This window comes from Seriola lalandi, unplaced genomic scaffold (assembly GCF_002814215.2).
Source record: "Seriola lalandi dorsalis isolate HSWRI2012SDOR001 ecotype SW California unplaced genomic scaffold, Sedor1 jcf7180002054502, whole genome shotgun sequence".
Taxonomy (NCBI): domain Eukaryota; kingdom Metazoa; phylum Chordata; class Actinopteri; order Carangiformes; family Carangidae; genus Seriola; species Seriola lalandi.
The window spans coordinates 488,426-508,068 of NW_019525055.1; the positions used below are offsets into that span (position 1 = coordinate 488,426).

Consider the following 19,643-nt stretch of genomic DNA (forward strand, 5'->3'; position numbering starts at 1 on the left):
GTTTTTTTCACTTTTTATGCCTTACTATACTATGTCATTTTCATGCCTTACTATACTATGATGTTTTTATGACTTTTTATGCCTTACTATACTATGATGTTTTTATCACTTTTTATGCCTTACTATACTATTTCATTTTCATTCCTTACTATACTATGACATTTTTATGACTTTTCATGCCTTACAATACTATGTCATTTTCATGCCTTACTATACTATGATGTTTTTATGACTTTTTATGCCTTACTATACTATGATGTTTTTATCACTTTTTATGCCTTACTATACTATTTCATTTTCATTCCTTACTATACTATGACATTTTTATGACTTTTCATGCCTTACAATACTATGACATTTTTATCACTTTTTACGCCGTACTATACTATGATGTTTTTAACACTTTTTAGGCCTTACTATACTATGATGTTTTTATGCCTTACCATACTATGACGTTTTTATCACTCTTTATGCCTTACTATACTATGATGTTTTTATGCCTTACTATACTATGATGTTTTTATGACATTATATGCCTTACTATACTAACGTTTTTTATCACTTTTCATGCCTTACAATACTATGACGTTTTTATCACTTTTTACGACTTACAATACTATGACTTTTTTATCACTTTTTACGCCTTACTATACTATGATGTTTTTATCACTTTTTATGCCTTAGTATACTATGACGTTTTATGCCTTAATATACTATGACGTTTTTATCACTTTTTATGCCTTACTATACTATGATGTTTTTATCACTTTTTATGCCTTACTATACTATGATGTTTTTTTATCACTTTTTATGCCTTACTCTACTATGACATTTTCATAAATTTTTATGCCTTACCTTCTCTGATGTTTTTATCACTTTTTATGCCTTACTATACTATGACGTTTTCATGAGTTTTTATGCCTTACTATACTATGAAGTTTTTATCACTTTTTATGCCTTAGTATACGATGACGTTTTTATCACTTTTCATGCCTTACTATACTATGATGTTTTATGCCTTAATATAATATGATGTTTTTATTACTTTTCATGCCTTACTATAATATGTCATTTTAATGCCTTACTATACTATTACGTTTTTATCACTTTTTATGCCTTACTATACTATGACGTTTTTATCACTTTTTATGCCTTAGTATACTATGACGTTTTCATGCCTTACAATACTATGAAGTTTTTATCAATTTTTACGCCTTACTATACTATGATGTTTTATGCCGTACCATACTATGACGTTTTTATCACTATTTATGCCTTACTATACTATGACTTTTTATGCCTTACTATACTATGTTTTTATGACTTTTTATGCCTTACTATACTATGTTTTTAACACTTTTTATGCCTTACTATACTATGTCATTTTCATGCCTTACTATACTAAGACGTTTTTATCACTTTTTATGCCTTACTATACTATGATGTTTTTATGACATTATATGCCTTACTATACTATGATGTTTTTAACACTTTTTATGCCTTACTATACTATGATGTTTTTATCACTTTTTATGCATTACTATACTATGTCATTTTCATGCCTTACTATACTATGACGTTTTTATCACTTTTTATGCATTACTATACTATGTCATTTTCATGCCTTACTATACTATGACGTTTTTATCACTTTTTATGCCTTACTATACTATGATGTTTATATCACTTTTTATGCCTTACTGTAATATGTAATTTTCATGCCTTACTATACTATGATGTTTTTATCACTTTTTATACCTTACTATACTTTTACGTTTTATGCCTTAATATACTATGATGTTTTTATCACTTTTTATGCCTTACTATACTATGATGTTTTTAACACTTTATGCCTTACTATACTATGATGTTTTTATCACTTTTTATGCCTTACTATACTATGATGTTTTATGCCTTAATATACTATGACCTTTTTATCACTTTTTATGTGTTATTATACAAACGTTATCACTCTTTATGCCTTACTATCTGACGTTTTCATGCCTTAGTATACTGAGTCTTTTAGTCTTGCTATACTATGACATTTTATGATCTTTCATGCCTTACATTTACTATGACTTTTTATGCTTTGCTTCAATAAAGAAAAAAACACAAAACGTACGAAAAAAAAATCAAACACAGCAACTGTTGTCACTTTTTATGCCTTACTATACTATGTCATTTTCATGCCTTACTATACTATGACGTTTTTATCACTTTTCATGCCTTACAATACTATGACGTTTTTATCACTTTTTACGCCTTACTATACTATGATGTTTTATGCCTTAAAATACTATGGCGTTTTTATCACTTTTTATGCCTTACTATACCATGATATTTTTATGACATTATATGCCTTACTATACTATGACATTTTTATGATTTTTTTATGCCTTACTATACTATGATATTTTTATGACATTATATGCCTTACTATACTATGACATTTTTATGCCTTACTATACTATGATGTTTTTATGACATTATATGCCTTACTATACTATGACGTTTTTATCCCTTTTCATGCCTTACAATACTATGATGTTTTTATCACTTTTTACGCATTACTATACTACAGTGTTTTATGCCTTACTATACTATGACGTTTTATGCCTTAATATACTTTGAAGTTTTTGTCACTTTTTATGCCTTAGTATACGATGACGTTTTATGCCTTAATATACTTTGAGGTTTTTATCACTTTTTATGCCTTAATATACTTTGATGTTTTTTTTATCACTTTTTATGCCTTACTATACTATTACATTTTCATGCCTTACAATACTGTGACGTTTTTATCACTTTTTACGCCTTACTATACTACGATGTTTTATGCCTTACTATACTACGATGTTTTATGCCTTACTATACTATGACGTTTTATGCCTTAATATACTTTGAAGTTTTTATCACTTTTTATGCCTTAGTATACGATGACGTTCTTATCACTTTTTATGCCTTACTATACTATGATGTTTTATGCCTTACCATACGATGACGTTTTTATCACTTTTTATGCCTTACTATACTATGTCATTTTCATGCCTTACAATACTATGACGTTTTTATCACTTTTTATGCCTTAGTATACTATGACGTTTTCATGCCTTACAATACTATGAAGTTTTTATCAATTTTTACGCCTTACTATACTATGATGTTTTATGCCGTACCATACTCTGACGTTTTTAACACTTTTTATGCCTTACTATACTATGACTTTTTATGCCTTACTATACTATGATGTTTTTATCACTTTTTATGCCTTACTATACTATGATGTTTTTAACACTTTTTATGCCTAACTATACTATGTCATTTTCATGCCTTACTATACTAAGACGTTTTTATCACTTTTTATGCCTTAATATCCTATGACGTTTTCATCACTTTTCATGCCTTACTATACTATGATGTTTTTATCACTTTTTATGCCTTACTATACTATGATGTTTTTAACACTTTGTATGCCTTACTATACTATGACGTTTTATGCCTTACTAAACTATGATGTTTTTAACACTTTTTATGCCTTACTATACTATGACGTTTTATGCATTAACATACTATGACGTTTTTATCACTTCTTATGCCTTACTATACTATGATGTTTTTAACACTTCATATGCCTTACTATACTATGATGTTTTTATCACTTTTTATGCCCTACTGTAATGTCATTTTCATGCCTCACTATACTATCATGTTTTTATCACTTTTTATACCTTACTATATTATGTCATTTTCATAACTGAATTTACTTCATCGTTTTCATGACTTTTTATGCCTTACTATACTATGATGTTTTATGACTTTTTATGCCTTACTATACTATGATGTTTTTATCACTTTTTATGCCTTACTATACGATGACGTTTTTATCACTTTTCATGCCTTACTGTAATATGTCATTTTCATGCCTCACTATACTATCATGTTTTTATCACTTTTTATACCTTACTATACTATGTCATTTTCATAACTGAATTTACTTCATCGTTTTCATGACTTTTTATGCCTTACTATACTATGATGTTTTATGACATTATATGCCTTACTATACTATGATGTTTTTATCACTTTTTATGCCTTACTATACTATGATGTTATTATCACTTTTTATGCCTTACTATACTGTCATTTTCATGCCTTACAATGCTGTGACGTTTTTATCACTTTTTACCCCTTACCATACTATGACGTTTTTATGCCTTACTGTACAATGATGTTTTATGCCTTAATATACTACGACGTTTTTATCACTTTTTATGCCTTACTATATTCTGATGTTTTTATCACTCTTCATGCCTGTCTATACTATGATGTTTTTATCACTTTTTATGCCTTACTATACTATGACATTTTTATCACTTTTTATGCTTTACCTATACTATGCTGTTTTTATGCCTTACTGTCTATGATGTTTTTATGCCTTACTATACTATGACATTTTTATGAATTTTTATGCCTTATTATACTATGACCTTTTTATGACTTTTTATGCCTTTCTGTACTATTACTTTTTTTTATCATGTTTAATGCCTTATTATACTATGATGTTTTCATCACTTTTAACACCTTATTAAACTTTGAAGTTTATGACAATATATGCCTTACTATACTATATTGTTTTGATCACTTTTTATTTCTTATTATATTGACTTTTTATGCCTGACTGTACTATGACATTTTTATAAATTTTTTATGCCTGACTGGTCTATGAAGTCCAATGCCTTACTAAAGTATCACCTTTTTATCACTTTTTATGCCTTACTATACTATGACATTTTTATCACTTTTTATGCCTTACCTATACTATGTCATTTTGATTTTTTATGCCTTATTATACCGACATTATCACTCTTTATGCCTAACTATCTGACGTTTTCATACCTTAGTATAGTGAGTCTTTTAGTCTTGCTATACTATGACATTTTATGATCTTTCATGCCTTACATTTACTGACTTTTTGCTTTGCTTCAATAAAGAAAAAAAACACAAAAACACAATCGCACGAAAAAAAAATCAAACACAGCAACTTTTGAGTGATCACTTCTATTGTGAGAGTCAATTAAGTTTAGAGAGATCGTTTATATTCATGTCTCAAATAATATGTGAGTGAATAATGTGAGTTGTCCCATCACTAAAGCAAATTTGGGGAAAAAATAAGAATCTGTTTTTTAAAATGTTTTAATAATATTAAGAAGTCCAGTCAAAACATTCTTGACATTGCATCAGTCACAGTAGCAAGATTTCTTTTCTTTTTATTTTTAGTAATCAAACATAACATTCAACATTCATTCATTTCTCCTTCGTACAGGTCATCTGTAGAGCAAAAAGACACATTGAATATTCAGGGGTATGTGTAAGTGCTACGAAAATGAAAAGTGCAAATGTATCCACTGTTCTAACAGCAAGTGAATGCAGCAGAAGAGTCTAGGCTTGTGAGCTGGGATAAACATTATTTAAAATACAAAATCTGTTTGTAAGAATTGATGCATAACAATACAAACAGTATTCAAAAATATACTTATCATAACTGGTGTTAAAGCCAAGATTCATAAAGAACACTATGAATGTGTTGAGTGGCTGATTTGTAAACTGAGGCTGATTCACTGTAACTCTGTCATTATTCAGGAATGTTGGAAGCTGTGAACGCAGCATAATGGACTTCTCTCACACCCACATCTCAGGTGCTTCACACCAACTGGAGTGGTTTATTCATACTGCAGAGTTTCCTTTAACCTTTAACCAGAGAGGATAGAAAGAGTAAAGACATAACTGAGGTGAAATTATTTGTCTTCACTCACATCAACCACCAAATTATTAAATCTACCTGAGCAAGAAACTGAGTGCTAAACAAAGGTATTGTATATTTTGGTCCTCATGAATTTATGAAGCAAATGCGAAGATTAACGGACATCTGGTTAAGTATTAATGAAGCTGATGATCACAGAGTCTGGGCAGATGTTCACAGTTGGAAACTGATCAACAGCTATTCTGGATTAAAATAATTAAAATGTAATTGTCATTTTAAAGTTGATTGGGAATTTTGTCTCCATGTATCTTGGTGGTATTCCCAAACATGGCCAGGCCTGTGCCTGAGGTTAGAGGTCAAGGGTCACAGGTCATCACTGGCCCTTCTTGGGTGAGTCAGGGATGCTCTCCATCAGTGGGGTGAAGCTGGTGAGCAGGGTGTGGCGTTCATACTGCTTGGTCTGCCTGAATTTGGTGTCGGTGCCGTGGAGCCTGTCCAGCACACCGAAGACCCCAAAACACTGGTTGAACCTGGAGCCAGGAAGGACGTGAGTACAATTATTAAGGAGGGAGATTCTACACATGAATGAAAACTAACATTTAAAACACTGGGATCACTGGGACAAGTTATCACAGTCATTCATGAAGAAAAGACCCTTAAAAGTAAAGTGTATATTCTTTCGCTACAAGAAACCAACACTGAAGTAACAAATGGTTCTGTCTAGCAAAGGTCCTTTGTCTCATAAAGCTCTCTCTTGTCCAAACAATATTAGAAACGTATCAATGAGCCACATCATTCCACTAGATGGCATGTTCCTCATTACTATGCAAAACACACACTGTAGTTTATTTTGAGTTAATCCCACCCTTCTCCTGTAAATAGTCACTAGACTAACAAAAGTTTATTAATCTGCAGCTGAAAAGGGTCCCAGATAAATATGGTGTTCAGTCCTGTTTGAGAAACATTTGCTTAAGCAAATGTCTGAGAAAATGATTTAGCCTTGAAAAAAAAAATGAAACTATATATTCATGACCCGTTTTTAAAGATTAACATCTTCTGTAGGAACCAATGGAAATGGAAGTCAGGCAGAACTGAAACACAGATTCACACCAGCCAATTCACATTGGCCGGTGACATACACAGTATGTCACCGGCCAATAAGTTTCAACTGATTTTATGTCCCTACACGTTCAGGAGTTTATGTTTCATGCTGAGAGAAGATACAGTAAACAACGTCCTTCTGAGACAAGCACAATAACAAAGTCTCTAAAACTGATGGTATCAAGTTTTAAATATTCAACAGTTATATATTCCTGGATTTTTAAAGAATAAAATACTTTAAAAAAAATTAATAAAAATTATAGACAATTAAATCCCATTAGAAGCACTCCTGGAGGAGTGGGCAGGCGGACTCACCTGAGGTGGTGGAAGTCATGGAACTCTGGGGAGGGCAGGAAGGGGAGGTGGTATCCACAGTGGGAGATGGTGGTGCTGACCAGAGCCAGACAGTACCAGAGGGTGGTGGTTGACAGGTGGGAGCCCAGGATCACGGGTCCGATCACCACTGGCAGCGTGTTGGAGATCTAACAGCAAAGAAGAAGACTTTTAAAATCCTAACCAGAGGTGAAATAGACTCAGCATCACACTTTCAACAGCTGATCCAAGCTGTAGACAAGCACAGTGACTTCAGATTTGTTTTCAGGATCGGGTTTGTGCAGATTCCAGATGTGAAAAGGAAACACGTGATTTATCTGTGACAGCTGCAGCTTGTTTGAGACTCAATGAGGAGAGAAGATCCTACACTGATCTGTTTTACACAATACCACTGCAGACTCGCCAGATCAGGGATATAAATTATCTCTAAATCATTTGCAGTAATCTGACATTGACAGTGAAATAAATACTATAATGCTCAAATCCAGAGAGGCCAAGAATGTGGCAGAGGCAGATATAGAAGATGAAGTGAAAAGCAGGAGGGGATCATTCACCACATGCTCCAGAGGATGAGCGTAGATGGAGACGACTCCGATGGGAGCGGTCCACTCGTGGTGCTGCTTGTGGAAATGCTTGTAGAGGCCGGGCTGGTGGAACAGCCTGAGAGAGAAGAAGACGAGGAAGATGATGATGAAAATAACTGATCACTGATACATTTTTTGACAAGAATAAAAGTTAACAGCCGTGCCAGTGGCTCTGTCAGGCCATCAATTTTCTTCACGTTCACACCCGTCACTCTTACCACTAGGTGGCAGTAATTCAAATGAACGATACTTACCTGTGTGAGTAGTAAAACATGACTTCCTCTAACATGGAAAAGATGGCCAGCTCTGCCAGGGCCCAGTGGAAGGTGGGCAGCTCAGGGCCACAGGGGTCCCCCCTCCAGGACATCAGGTGGTAACACACCACCACCATGGGCCCAGAGATGAACACCTGGTTGAAGATGACAGACTTGACTGCATGGCGAAGCTTAGCTGGATCCACCTGGAGAATGAGGGAAGAGGTCAATACTAGCTACAATCTCTTAAAGTAAGCATTATCATGTGTGACAGTATTTCTGTTGGAATTATTTTAAAATGAATGATAAATATACTTATTTTGCATTAAATGACATTCATTTGGAAAACTTGCTGTCATTTTGTGACTTTCAAGCTCAAAAGTTTTTGGTTTATTTTGAGAAATAAGAAGACAACTAGATGTATACTTAAACATTTAAAGTCTGGTCTGAGAGATCAGTCTCTGACAAGTTTTAAGGCTCATATCAGAATTAATTTGAATGGCTTTCAAGTGATTTCTTAAATTATCTCCCTCATCTTAATTTTTTTAATTTACTTTATTATCTTCATTTTACTCTGTTACTTATATTTACTTTTTTACTTGATATTTTAATATTGTTTGATATATCATGCATTTCCAAAATAAAGTAAATAAAGATTATTATTTGAATTTAAACAAGATCTAAGTGTTTTAATGGTGCTGTTTGGTGAGTACGCTTTAAAACAAGATGTAAGAGTGTATGTTCTGCACAGAAAAAGTCACGTTTCTATGTTTACAAGTTAGAATCAATATCAGGAGCTCAAACAGCGGGAAAAAATTTATAGTAAATTACCTTCGAAAATTCAGACACGCTAATGAAAACTTCTTGAATCAGATTTTTTAAAAGGAGGCTCGAGTTTGTGTGTACATGACAATCGCCATTACTTTTTATCATTAAACTTTGTACCCTGGTTATAAACACATGGACATATCAGGAGCTTTGTGGGAGTGTGTTTGTGTGAGCACATGTGCTGTTTGTGTATGAAGTTTACATATATTAACTGTTTTGTAACGACACGTGTGTTTCATAAAGTACAAACACAACAGCCTAAGAACTGACCTTTTTCAGCACATTATGATTTGTCATAGGAGGAAAGGCACAGATGCTGTTTTCAAGTGTCACAATAAGAAACACCAGGACCCTGAAACTGAAGCAGCTGAATGGAATTAATTAATTTCATTAATTTTATTGTTCTTTTCCCACGTGTCAAAATGTCTTGTGTGATAAAGCTGTAAAACACAGGTTGTCCTGTTTACAGTGACAGATAACCTATACCCTGCAGTACAGTCTCTGTTAGTGATTGATTTGATTTATTTGCTATAGTGAACTGAACAGACACCAACAGCTGTCTGGAAAACTACATTTATCGACGTACAAATCTGTGACCTAGTTTGGGAAATGGTTGGCATGTGTTGTTTTCAAAATGACCCATAGTGACCTTAAACATAAGGCATTTTAAGTTAGTTGTTGTTTAGCGATATTTCAGACATACTGCAACTAAACTTGAAAACCCCAGTAGTCTAAAGCTGCAAACAAATGATACAGGCAGTGAGGTGCACTTGTTTTGTAGGTTTTATACCAAAAACAATGACTTAACTAGTGCACAGTGTCATTACCCCTCATTGGGTGTTGTCATCTAAAACTTCTCATTCTAAAAAGGTGACGACAGCCAAGGACTCGGACATGTGATTCCAATCAGTGAATTCAACATGCAGATAGACTGATAAACTACACAACCAGTGTTGTGTAAGTTTTATTGTTGCTACACAACAGCTCATCCTAGCTTTGTTTATGACTAATATGGCTCAGGTTCAGTCAGTTTATTGTCGGTCAGCGATCTGCAGTATCTGCCCTCGGACTAATGGACCATAGAAAGCCACAGGACACTTGATGACCCAGCAGTTTGTCACAGATTATCTCATCATACAAGATATGATGCTTGACATCACCTTATTACTACTGACTGGGACAAAGAGAAATGTTAAGTTATGAAAATTTATATCACCCTATAAAGGAGACAGACACATTACAGTACATGCACAGCTGAGTGGAGCCATTTGTGAAGATAACAAGCTCATGTGAAAAGCAGTTTGATTATTAGTAAACCTGAACACACTGTCTTTTGAAATCAGCTGAGGATATTTTTCTTTCATTAGAGAGCATGAGCTTCCTGTGCACTGCCTTATTGGTTCTAATTTTTGAAAGGTTATCAATAATCTGATTACGTTGTCAGGGTTATCAGAAATGCCAGGCTGCAGTCCAACCAACATCTGTTTATCAAACACAGCGAGAAGACTTTGGTCAGATGGACATGTCGACATAACATCTGCAACAATGAAGGCAATACGTATTTGTGCATGTACAAGTGTTCATGCACGTACACAAAAGAGAAAATATTAGCATTTTGTTTTATTAGGATAAGATTTCTTTCACTAATTGATTAGTTGTTTTAATTTAAAAATCTATCACATTATATGCAAAACAAAAAACCCATGATTACTGTGACTGTGAAGATCAAAGCATTTAGGGAAATAAATAAATATAAAAATTAGTAAAAAAACAAAAAACAAAATATGGAAATAAGTCTAAAAATAATAATATAAAGAAATAAATCGTTAGGAAATACATAGACATATTAATGTAAAGAACTACAGAATAAATCAGTTCAATCAGATTTAAGTTTTTTTTTTTTTTTTTTGCCAAACTTTAAAATTATTTATTTATTTATTTATTCATCATAGCGCTCATTTATTCATTCAGTTATTTATTGTCCTGAGGTACTTTTGGGCTCTGATAATCAATGTGATGTCAGTGATGTGACTATCACTGTATTTTCCAACCATGACTAAGAGCTTCTTCCCTATTAAATTAAAAAACAGGTTTGCCAACAAACAACCGATAAAGCTCATTTAAATGTTTTCTTGTTTTCTTGTCAAAAGGATTGAGTCCATTTTCATCTATCCATCCATTCGTTCATGCTCAGTTCAAGCGTACTTAAGAATGCTCAGTGAATATCGATATCAGTGTGAGGAGAAGGAGATTAGATGGATTTATTATCCTTCGCTACATAAAAGGCCATAAAATTATTTCTATTCTGATTACACAACAATAGCTGAAAACGATTGCAGTTACTGTGCCAGAGGTTAAAAAGGGGCCATAAACATAAGTGTCTAGAAGATACACATTCTCCGATATGTGCTATTATGAATACTTTTATTCAGAAGCAATAATGCAGTGGAAATGCTCGGGTCAAGTCAAGTTATGTAGGCAGCATTTTATGTATATTTGATCCTTGGTTTTCATTAAAATTAAATATACTGTATATATATATATATATATATTTTTTTTTTTTTTTTATTTAATTCACAGTGAAGTTCACCGTCAGTGCACTGATGTCATTTGGGACAATAAAGTTTATTGTTAAACTGTAAAACATCCTGCTTTCATTACATATCTTTTTCACAAGTGTAACTGGCTGCAAATACTAACTCATAGGAAAGTAAGATTAGAAAAATAATGACACTTAAAATCTTTATATAGTGAAACTGAAGGAAAAACTGTAAAATAGAAAACAAAATCGAACCAAGATATGGAGCAAAAAAACTAATAATGACAATCACTGTGTGAGACTGGAGCCTACCGGGTTATTCTTGTCCACCTGGATGCGGTAGCGAGTGATGAAGGAGGGTTTACCAGTGATGTCCACCAATAGCAGCAGACCATTGGAAGCCCAGAAGGCCACGCTGGGGATTAACATGGTCCCTGTAGAGGGAAAAACAAGGCCACTGTCAGCGTGGGACAACATGACAGCGCCTGGCCTGGGCCTGAAGATGGGCCTGTTTTTTTTATTTTTATTTTTGAGCCAAATATAAAATCAGGAGCAGGATTGCACTATGTGAAGTTGTTTTTACTGCACTGTGTTTGTGGCTCTGCGATGCATTACTGTCACATAATTCATTATCACGTAATATATTTGCCTTATCTTGTAATACACAGAACATCCTACATAGATAATATCCAATAGAGGAATAACTTCCATTGTGCAAAAACAGCTGGCCAGTTTATGGCACAACGTGATGGCTGCATCATAAAAATGAGTAAGTTGACACAAGAGGTCGTGACTTGATACACAGAGCTGAACAAACTGATTTCAATGCTACAGCATGAAATGAAACATGGCGTTTCCTCTGTGGCAGCTACCTTATGAGGTATCCTTTTGTGAAACTGCATCATTTTGAAAACAAAGCCCTGCTGGCATCTCAGGGGAGATGAAGTCATGTGTGCAATCTATATTTGTGTATTTGTATATTTCATAGTGCTCCTGGGAAAACTTCCTCTGGTTGTGATAAGCCAGATTCTAAAATGGAAAGTTACAGTATATAGATCCAGGAAACCACCCACGTCACAAGAATACAAAGTATGTGCTGATACAAAGCAGACGCAGTCATTCAAGCTGTTATCATGGAGGAAACAGATCGCTATGTTTGATCACGGCCTGATAAAGATCACTCTGTTATGCCAATAAATGTCTGTTGGTTTCAGTGTGTTCCTCTGCAGATCAGTTTTCTGCACAATGAACAAAACTAAAACAGTTGTTTCTCACCCAAGTAGAACAAAGCAGTATCGTGACCCTCAAATGCCAAGTACAGCTTGGTCCACAAGTTCTGCCAGAAATCTCCTGAAGCTCCCCAGAATCTCTGAAGATGCCTGAAGGGGGGAATCAGCGTCAGGTGATGGTTTTCTTACATGGTTAAAACTAATGTTAAGCCTCAAACACATTCACACACATTAGGGCACCAACTTTGGATCTGGTTAATAAAAAATTTTAAAAAGGACCCAATTAATTGAAAAGGTGTGTACATCTGGCTCTTTCCAAGACACTGTCTTTCTCCATGGTCTGAAATACAGGCCTCACTCTCAAAGACCCTCAGGCTTTGAAGTGTCCCAACAACCACCTAGTAAAGGCCCAAAAAAGCTGTAGCAGTTGAGTAAATACCAAGCTACGTGCTATTAGGCAAAACACTCACAACAGATACCCAGCAAAAACCTGGTGACACCCTAACAACTTCCTTGAATACATTCTCCTTTCCATACCAGTAATGCCACTTGTCCTGTCATTCCCTGTCCCATAATGCCCTGTCCTGTCACATCTCCTTCCATCACGTTTAGTTCCCTCACGTCATGTCACTCCCCGACCCATCACATTACTGTGATGTAACGCAACTTCAACTCATGTCATGCCCTCTCCTGTAATTATCCCTTATCTGTCTCTTTCTATTCTTTCTTTCTTTCTTTCTTTCTTTCTTTCTTTCTTTCTTTCTTTCTTTCTTTCCTTCTTTTCTTTTCTTTTCTTTCCCTTTCTATTGTGCATTACTGTGGCGCTGCCTCTCCTCAGGCTCATCTCAGGTTCATTTCAGGACAAACTGCCGGTCTGTTGTGTGGTAATACTGTACCGTGTAAGGAGATCCTACCATGTCAGTGAGTTGCCAAATGCGGCCAAGAATAAGATTCCCGATCCGATGACAAACGCAGCTTTCTTCACAGAGTCCCACAGTCCTCCGGGGCCCTCCTGAGCAGAGAAAAAGCAACAATTGTGTATCAGCCCTCCTGTGTATAACCCCTGTTGACACTGTGCAATCTCATGATGTTGAGCTACATCAGCGTTTCCCACAAAAAACATCTTACGGTGTAGAAATGTCTATGAAACAATACTGAGGCTGTGACTGAAACCAGTTACAGAGTCTTGGGTCTATTCAGTTGCAGGTGAAACGCTGATCTACGCGAAAAATAATATTTTTCTTTGTGTTGGCTTATGTTTTCATAAAGGGTGAGGCATTTAGCACCATTGGTCCTCAGAGAGATAATAAACCATCATGCAGAGAGGGAATAAGACATTTGGCTTTCCAGTTTCTTAGTCCTGATGATTATAAGTACTGAAGTATATTTTCAATTATTACATAAAATCAGTGAATCAAAAGAGTCAAATCTCATTTTTACATCCATAATAACAGACTTGTTTAACTATAAGGCAGCAAGTTGACAGAAATGATGAGATTTAAACAGAGTAGAAATAATAAATGTGCAAATATAGGTATCTACAAGCTGCTGTTGATTTACATCAAGATCAATTCAAACCTCTAAACCTACTAAACACTCAAACTATGATTTAAGGTACTTTTCCATTTCTGTTGAGTCCATGTGGTCTGTATTGTTTGAGAATCTGAATGCCGGCAGTGCTGACAAGACAACAATGTGCGCCATTTTAATAAGGAATCTGTCGTAAAGAAAATGAATGTATTGTAACATATTTAACATCATCATTATTATTATCATTTAACGTCACTTGCAATTTTACCATAGATTAATTTAAGATCAATCTTCTGCTGCAGATGATCCAGATACAAATATTTTTTTTGTATCTTGAATAGTGAATGTAAAATGATCAAATGTATCTAGCAACATACACATTGCATCTAGTAAGAGTAAAGTCTGAGCCAGCCACACAAACTGGATCAGCAGGATTTAAGTCCGGGGATTGATGTCACATTCACCAGACTTTCTAAAATGCCAGCTTTTACCCCAGCTGCCTTTAGCCCAGCCATGACAACAGTGGGAACAATGTTACGCAAATGTCATGTTGGTCTCAGTACTTAGCTGTCTGTTCATTTTTTTATTTTTTATTTTTTTTTAGAGCCACAAACACAACCATGCAACTAAACAATCACATCTTACAGACACAAACAGCCAGATGAGGGCATTTTATTTACTGCCTGTCTGTAAAATCCCCAAAAAGGACACACAAACACGCTGTAAATATTTCCCAGAACACAGTGCACTTTAGCCATCCTCTCTCTGCTCCCCGCAGGGCTCCATAAAGTTGCTCAGGGAAAAAAATGCAACTCGTCAGGTCGAGCCCGTCCTGAAGAACAACAAGGAAAACAGCGCCGTTCACACGAAGCCGCAGTCAACACAAAGCAGTGAGGAGGAGGCTTTGTTGGTTAGACAAGTCAGGTCAGATCAGCTTTATAGAACAAGTGTTTTAAACAGAAATCAGCTGCTTTTCAAAGAGCCTTGCAGATAGATAACAGAGAAAAACTGAAAGGTGGATAAATATACAGAGAAATAAGTCCATGCAATAATACATATCAGTGGTGACAAAAGGCTGCGTGTCATTACTGAGTTTACCTCTACAACGTTTTAAATACTTTCCGATGCCAACGTGAGATTTGAATGATGGTCAGTAGTTTATATGATTAATGAAAACTGTTAACTATATGACTATAAAACATCAACCCTTGCTCAAAGACATTCATCTACATGTCACATTGTTTTAGATGAGCAAAACCTAAGCTTCAAATATTTGCTTTGGCAAACCATCACAGTAACAGTGTTGGATTTTACACCCCTGACTGCCTCGGATTCAGAGAACAACATGACAAATAAGTACAATAAACCATGCAAGGTTCCTGAAGACATGTGCCAAAACTGTGCTGCTTCCCTGGGAAGGTTTAAAAGCCTCTGATGCAACTCTGACGCAACAATTCAATGCTATCTTTAGGTACTGAAAAGGATTCGTAACTCCTTCTAAGCATCAAGAGGCATGTTTCACCGCACACGTCTGAAAGTATCTTCCTTATGGACAAATATAATGTATTAATTAGTGCTCGTCGGGATGGAAATTTACTTTAATAACATTAACTGTCTTCTTAACAAACTGTATATTGTACAGCACCTACGTTTTCAGTTAGATGGAACTGAGGTTAATGTCAGCCTCCACCCAAAGAGAGAGGTAATCCAACAAATTAAACCAGACAGCCGTAATAAAGATGAGGCCAAAATACATAATAGATCCTCCATAAGGGTTGAGCCTGTGATCGCTGCGACTCATCCTAATGTGTTGATGCTTCCCTGCCTGCTTCTGATCATCTATCTGTTCTACTGAATTACAGTAATAACAGAGTGTTTGGTTGTAAAGGTGTTGTGTTCTTACCTGTCTGCTGCTGCTGTCCGCTCCCCTCGTGTCTGGCAACACAATAATAAACACACTGTAAACTGTCTATTCTTATTTTTCAGGTAGAATCAGAACATGCTCATAAGAGAGTAACAAAAGATGATGTGCTTCCCCATCGTCTATTGTTACAAATAAAAACCGAATTGCATTTTGAGCAACACTAATTGAAAAATCCTCTAAAATGGTATTAAGCTGGATGATTTTGGAAGCAAATGGGACAGCTGCACTGTGCCAAAATGACTGATGGTAGAAGATTAGAGATTAAATGTTCCTTTCAAAAGGAAGGTGGCCTAATCCCAGCTGGTTTGAAAAATAATGATGGATTTAAAAAAACACGATAAAAACTCGATAATGATTCAATCATTTTGTGTGTTTTGTCAATATTTTGTCAAAGTTGTAGCAAACTAAAAATATTCTGGATATGATCATTTTTTCATAAATCTAATACAGATCATAAAAAAACTTTTGTTTTGTTGTCTCATATCTCATATGCTGAACCTTCACTGATTTACACTATTTTACATTAAAAATGTGAATTAATAAAACAGTCTGTTAAATGTAGCACGATGAACATATTCAGTCTTTACCTCTCTGACTGTTTTTGCATCTTTCCATGTTACGATAATCATCTGAGTGCAGTGTAGCCTGGTGCAAAATTTACAGATGGAGGATTATACATAATCCTGTTATAATCCATCCTTACAGTCCACTTTTTCAGTCCAATTCTTGGGGATAAAAACCTGCCCCACATCCACTCTCTCTCTTTCTTTTTAGTTCAGTAAGAAATATTTTCTAGTAAAAAGTTTAGTGGTAAAAAAAAGAATAAAAAAGAGTTGCTGCCAATGTTTATTTTAATTATGGATGAATCTACAGATTACTTTCTTGATTAATCATTTGGCCTGTAAAATTAATCATTTGGTCTGTAATATGTCAACAAATTGTAGAAAATGTCCATCACAAGTTCCCAGAGCCCATGGTGAGTTTGTAAAATGTCCAAATCAACCAAATATATTCAGTTTATTATCAAAGAAGAAAGTTTTCATATTTGAGAGGCTGCTGCAAATGAATTTGACACAAATTATATTGATTTTGATTGTAATTAATTTACACAATCACCAAGCTACAGCTTCAGAAATGATAAAAATATGGTGCATATGTTATATTACCCTGGGATAAACACTTAGCCTACATGTTATTTATTTATTTTTGGCTGCTAATAAGTTCAAAGTTTGGCCTTTAGTAACTTAATAACAGTCATCCACATACTTTTTATCCATCGAACCAGCCATTATCTATATCTGATTATTAAATTGAAACATATTACAGGAATAATACAGCCAGTACTTAATCATTATTAGTAAGTTGACAGAAACTGTATTGATTTAAATTATTATTATTTAAGACTCTCAACAAGCCACACCTTCAGCAATGCAAAGAATATGATTTTCTTTAACATCATTTTTGAAATAATTTTATTAAAATATTTTTTTTAATTATTAACTGGTGATGAGACTAAATGAGAAAAATGTTTGAACCACACTATTCTTATGAATTATATGAAAATGAAAAATAGTAAAAAATAATTAGTGCTCAGTCAAATATGGGTTTTCTAATAGCTATCACAGACATCCCGTAGGAATATTATAGAGAACATGCTTCATTTAGAGAATATGCAACGTTAGGAACACAGTAGCTAATAGTGCAACAGTATTTTATGGTCTGTGCTGACACTGCTGTCGTCTCTGGATCATTGCTACAGTCCTACAGACTTTACTCATCTACAGCTTAAAATGTAGCAAACACCGACTCCACCGACACGTTCGCGGGGAGATGAATCCCTGACTTACCGCTGATTCTCGTCTCCACCGTCATGTTTCTGTCCGGTTAAACTCTTCGATCCTGTTGGATGTTTTCACAGTCACACAAACCCTTTATTTACAACAGCGCGCGACTTCTGATTGGCTGGTTCCTGGTCAGCTGACTGAAGCTGGACCCAAAGGTTGGGGCCGTTGTTTTGTGGTCTGAGGATGTGTTTCTTTTCCCTCCTGTCCACATGGATCCAGGTGAAGGTTGAAACTCAGCATGCAGGGTGGTCGCCACGCTGGGACAATGTAGAATGATGAGGAAAAAATACATTTGAGTGAAAGGTGGGAGTAAACACAGTGGAATACTGTTGTTGTTGTTGTTGTTGTTGTTGTTATTATTAGGTGAATAAAGTGCAGTGAAATGCCACTTAACATTTCTTCTCCACTTACTTTTGACCCCACTACATTTACATGACAGTTTTAGTTACTTTACAAACTAATATTTTTGCATACAGAATGCACTTTATGCATACACTTTATAAACTATATGATGCTTTGTTACAGATTAGAACTATTCATTTGATTAGTCAGGGCTCTCCTGCAGAGACTGCACTCAAGGACTTCCCCCTGTATAAATAAAGGTTTAAGTCAATCATTAGTGTCAGACACTGTGGAAAAAGATGACTTTAAATGGTAAGTCTGGGAATCACCTGATCCTGCAGTTCCTCCAAACTCTACAGTGTTTTAGTGTCCTGTTTGTTTTAAGGTCTGTGACTTCACGCACAATGTTTACTGCAACTACTACTACCCCCCAAAAATATTTAGGATAGCAGCTTTAAGCTACTTAAGAGGAAATTAAAGAGGAAACCTAAGGCTAGTAACAAGAGAGCATGTTTTATCTGGAAGCAGGAGCAACAGGTTTCCTGTGTTTAGCTTCATTATGCTGTTTCAACCTTTTTAGTGTGTTTCTCCCACTGATGTTTGAATGCAGGAGGATTGTTTCTGTCTCCAGAGCAATTCTTCCTCAAAGACATGCTTAAACATAACTGTACACACACAGACACACACACACTCACACACATTGTCCTCTTCCTCTGACCTCTCACTTGATTCTCCCGGACCAAGACACTCTAGAGGATTGTTTGCTGCTGCAGTAGATGGCTCCACTATCACTCATTATTACCGCACAGTGGGTCACTCCACCACAATCATTATGTAAAATGACCATGACTTTGAACCAAGGTGTGTGGGTGAGACCTGTTGGAAAAGATTTGAATAGTGTCATAGTCTCCTGTTGCTTCATTCCATGTGAGAGTCTATTGAAAACAGAGCATGGCTGTAAATAAACAAACAACTACTGTAAATATTTTTGACTCATTTCAATCAGGGGAACGTGAATAATGTTCAAGAAAAATAATTCTGTGCGAAAATGTGTTATTTTGCAAATCAATGTCGATGATTACGTCAATGACGTTATGTCACCATATCCTTGTCCTCTCGCACTCTCGGAGGTGGTGGTAGATGGGGAGGGCGCTGGTGGAGTTTTCCCTTCTATCTCTGCACAGAACAAACGCAAGTAGTAAAAGGTCATGATCATTTGTAACAAGAATATTTTCATTAATAATCTAGCAGATTAAAGGTTTGTTGAATGATATCACAGGAATATTATTATAGAAATTTACAGAAATATTTTCAGACACACTGCAGTGATTTTACACCTATCTGATTTATTGTATTTGATTTATTATCATTTAT

The 19,643-nt window shown here is 35.0% G+C and overlaps 1 protein-coding gene across 1 annotated transcript; it reads right to left on the minus strand.

Annotated features, from left to right (window-relative positions):
• Nucleotides 1–5,175: 5,175 nt before the first annotated feature.
• Nucleotides 5,176–18,062, minus strand: faxdc2 (fatty acid hydroxylase domain containing 2). Its single transcript, XM_023413069.2, has 9 exons — nt 17,931–18,062; nt 16,063–16,094; nt 13,544–13,641; nt 12,676–12,779; nt 11,713–11,834; nt 8,034–8,239; nt 7,750–7,855; nt 7,178–7,344; nt 5,176–6,291 (listed from the first exon to the last, which is right to left on the minus strand). Exons 1-9 carry the CDS (start codon nt 17,953–17,955, stop codon nt 6,135–6,137), a joined length of 1,017 nt encoding a protein of 338 aa, XP_023268837.1. The 5' UTR covers nt 17,956–18,062; the 3' UTR covers nt 5,176–6,134.
• Between the last annotated feature and the right edge of the window lie 1,581 nt (nt 18,063–19,643).

Excerpts from the sequence above, each read along its gene's own strand:
- faxdc2 (XM_023413069.2), bottom strand. The coding sequence starts at position 17,955 with ATGACGGTGGAGACGAGAATCAGCG. Across the intron at positions 12,780-13,543 it reads TTTGGCAACTCACTGACATG|GCATCTTCAGAGATTCTGGG; the intron begins GTAGGATCTCCT and ends TCCCCCCTTCAG. Across the intron at positions 8,240-11,712 it reads AGGTGGACAAGAATAACCCG|GTGGATCCAGCTAAGCTTCG; the intron begins GTAGGCTCCAGT and ends CTCATTCTCCAG.